The sequence below is a fragment of the Orycteropus afer genome, unplaced genomic scaffold, assembly GCF_000298275.1.
Source record: "Orycteropus afer afer isolate SDZICR_OR568_19922 unplaced genomic scaffold, OryAfe1.0 scaffold00099, whole genome shotgun sequence".
NCBI lineage: Eukaryota > Metazoa > Chordata > Mammalia > Tubulidentata > Orycteropodidae > Orycteropus > Orycteropus afer.
Genome location: NW_006921686.1, coordinates 5,368,556 through 5,370,722, shown reverse-complemented (window position 1 = coordinate 5,370,722; position 2,167 = coordinate 5,368,556). Strand labels below are relative to the sequence as shown.

Genomic DNA, 2,167 nt, shown 5'->3' with positions numbered 1-2,167 from the left:
GGCCACACACAACTCAACAGATTATAGGGTTTATTAGGGAAGCACCAGGCTACAGTTCAAGTTCATGAACAATGCTCAGTCTCTCTCAGCCTGCTGTCTCTCGGCCAACAGTCTCTCAGTCTGTCTCCCAGCAGGGCGTGTCTCTCTCTCAGCAGCGCATGTCTCTCAGGAGTGCATTTCTCTCAGCAGTACGTCTTTCTCAGCCAGCACTCAGACTCCTTCTGCTTCTAGGAGGGCTCCTTTTGAGCCTGGCAGAGTGGCCAAACTATCCCAACATCAGAATTCTACACACCTGAGAGAGAGCGAACTTTCCAGACAATTGCTTTGTGCTGCTCCCGACAGAAATACCCCAGCTGGATAACTTTATCAGGGGCTACTCAGTTGCTCATTGCAAATTGTACCGTGGAGTTTACAAAGACTTATGGCTAGAAAAGCCACACCATGTAATTTACTAGACTGTAGGTTTAAACTGCATATGGACATTCTTATAGCACATACAAATGCATATGTAGGAATATCATCTGCCAAACCTAAATATGGGCATGGGTATATTCCCATTTGTGTGACTAGCACAATATCACTAAGGAAAAGGAAGACATGGCACAGAGAATAAAGGCAGATCTATTGCATACACAATATCGTGTTGTCAGTAACAGCAAACACTAACCTACGGGGTGGTTACACAGGAGGACAGGCAAGAAGATCGGGTATGGACAGACGAATGGCATGGCTCATTTTCGGCCTGGTAGGATGGCAATACTGGTCAATCTCCATGTTAGGGCTCCATATACCTTATTTGCATGGTCCCACCCCCACAAGGGTGCCATGTACCTTATTTACATTATTAGCAAGCTGTCCAATCCCCTTGGTGGGCCACAGGCACCTCACATTTGCACTCAGGCATCTGGTGGGAGTCATAAAGACCATGGCTAGAAGGGCCATACCTAAGAATTCACTGCACTGCAGATGGGGAGTGGTTGATGTTAGAAATGGTGGAGCGTGTGGTAGTTCAGGCTGTGTGTCTCTGCGGCTGGTGGTTCGGCTGTGTGTCTCCGCGGCTGGTGGTGCGGGCTGTGTGTGTCTCCGCCGCTGGTGGTGCGGCTGGGCCGTGATTTCGAGTGGCTGGGCAGCTGGATGCAGTTACTGCCCATGATGAGGTTGGACGTGGTATATTCACCTCCAGGGTAGAATCTGCTCTGAGCAGCTAATCAGTTGAAGAGGAGTTGCCTGCGGGGTGTGGCCTGCTTCAGGGGTATATGGACAGGGTCCTGCATTTGACCATTACCGTCTCCAGTTCCTGGACTTGAACCAGTGGCCCGCCATGCTGCCTGCCGATCGTGGGATTGTTGTGTTCGCAGCCTGTGAGCCAGCACTGTGCAGCCTGCTGTCACAGCTGCCAATCTTGAGTTTGTCAGCCCCTGCAGCTGCCTGAGTCAGGAGAAGCCTCCAGCTTGCTCCACTGGGTCTGGAAGGTGAGGCTGAAGCCCAAGGTCGAGGGACCTCCTCTTAGCCCCTACAGCAACCTGAACTCGGACTTCTGGCCTCATCTTTCCCTACAGCCAACACTCAGAGTTCAGACTTCTAACCTCCTAAACTGTAAGAGAATAAATTTCTGTTAGTTGAAGCCATCCACTGGTGGTATTTCTGTTACAGCAGAACGAGAGAACCCAGACAGAGTGGTCCAGCAGTCTGGAGAAGTTGGACATTCGGGACATCTTTAACGTCTGCCTCATGAGGACCAGCCTTCGTATGACTCTTATTAAAGAAATCACTTATTTACCCAGCATGCACCAGATCAAACAGGCTGTCAGGAAGCTCTGCAACACTGACGTGGTCAAGGTCAACAACCCCGATGGACAGGAGGAGGCATGTGTTCAGCTGGCTCCTGATGATGAGGCTTTGGATGTTGCCAGCAAAACTGGAATCAACTCAACTGACTCCAGCTGCTAATTCTAAATTGAATTTTTTTTCACCACAAGTAACCAAAGACTCAAAGAAAAAACCAGTCTGCAGGACAAATAGTCTACATGAACCTCGGCCACATCTACCCTGAGACCAGGGGAACTAGATCATGCCCCACTACCACTATAGATCATTCTAACCAGGGCCACAGTAGATGGACCCTGATTGAAAGGGAGGGAACTGTGGAACCAAACCTCAAATTTAT

At 49.7% G+C, this 2,167-nt stretch overlaps 1 protein-coding gene across 1 annotated transcript in view; it reads left to right on the top strand.

The window, feature by feature from the left end:
• The window catches only part of LOC103198881 (60S ribosomal protein L23a-like), a 26,488-nt gene extending 24,538 nt beyond the window's left edge, over positions 1 to 1,950 (top strand). Inside the window, exon 3 of the mRNA XM_007943089.1 lies at positions 1,654 to 1,950. Within this exon, the coding sequence (XP_007941280.1) occupies positions 1,654 to 1,950 (297 nt within the window). The remainder of the gene's footprint in view (positions 1 to 1,653) is intronic.
• The last annotated feature ends 217 nt before the right edge of the window (positions 1,951 to 2,167 follow it).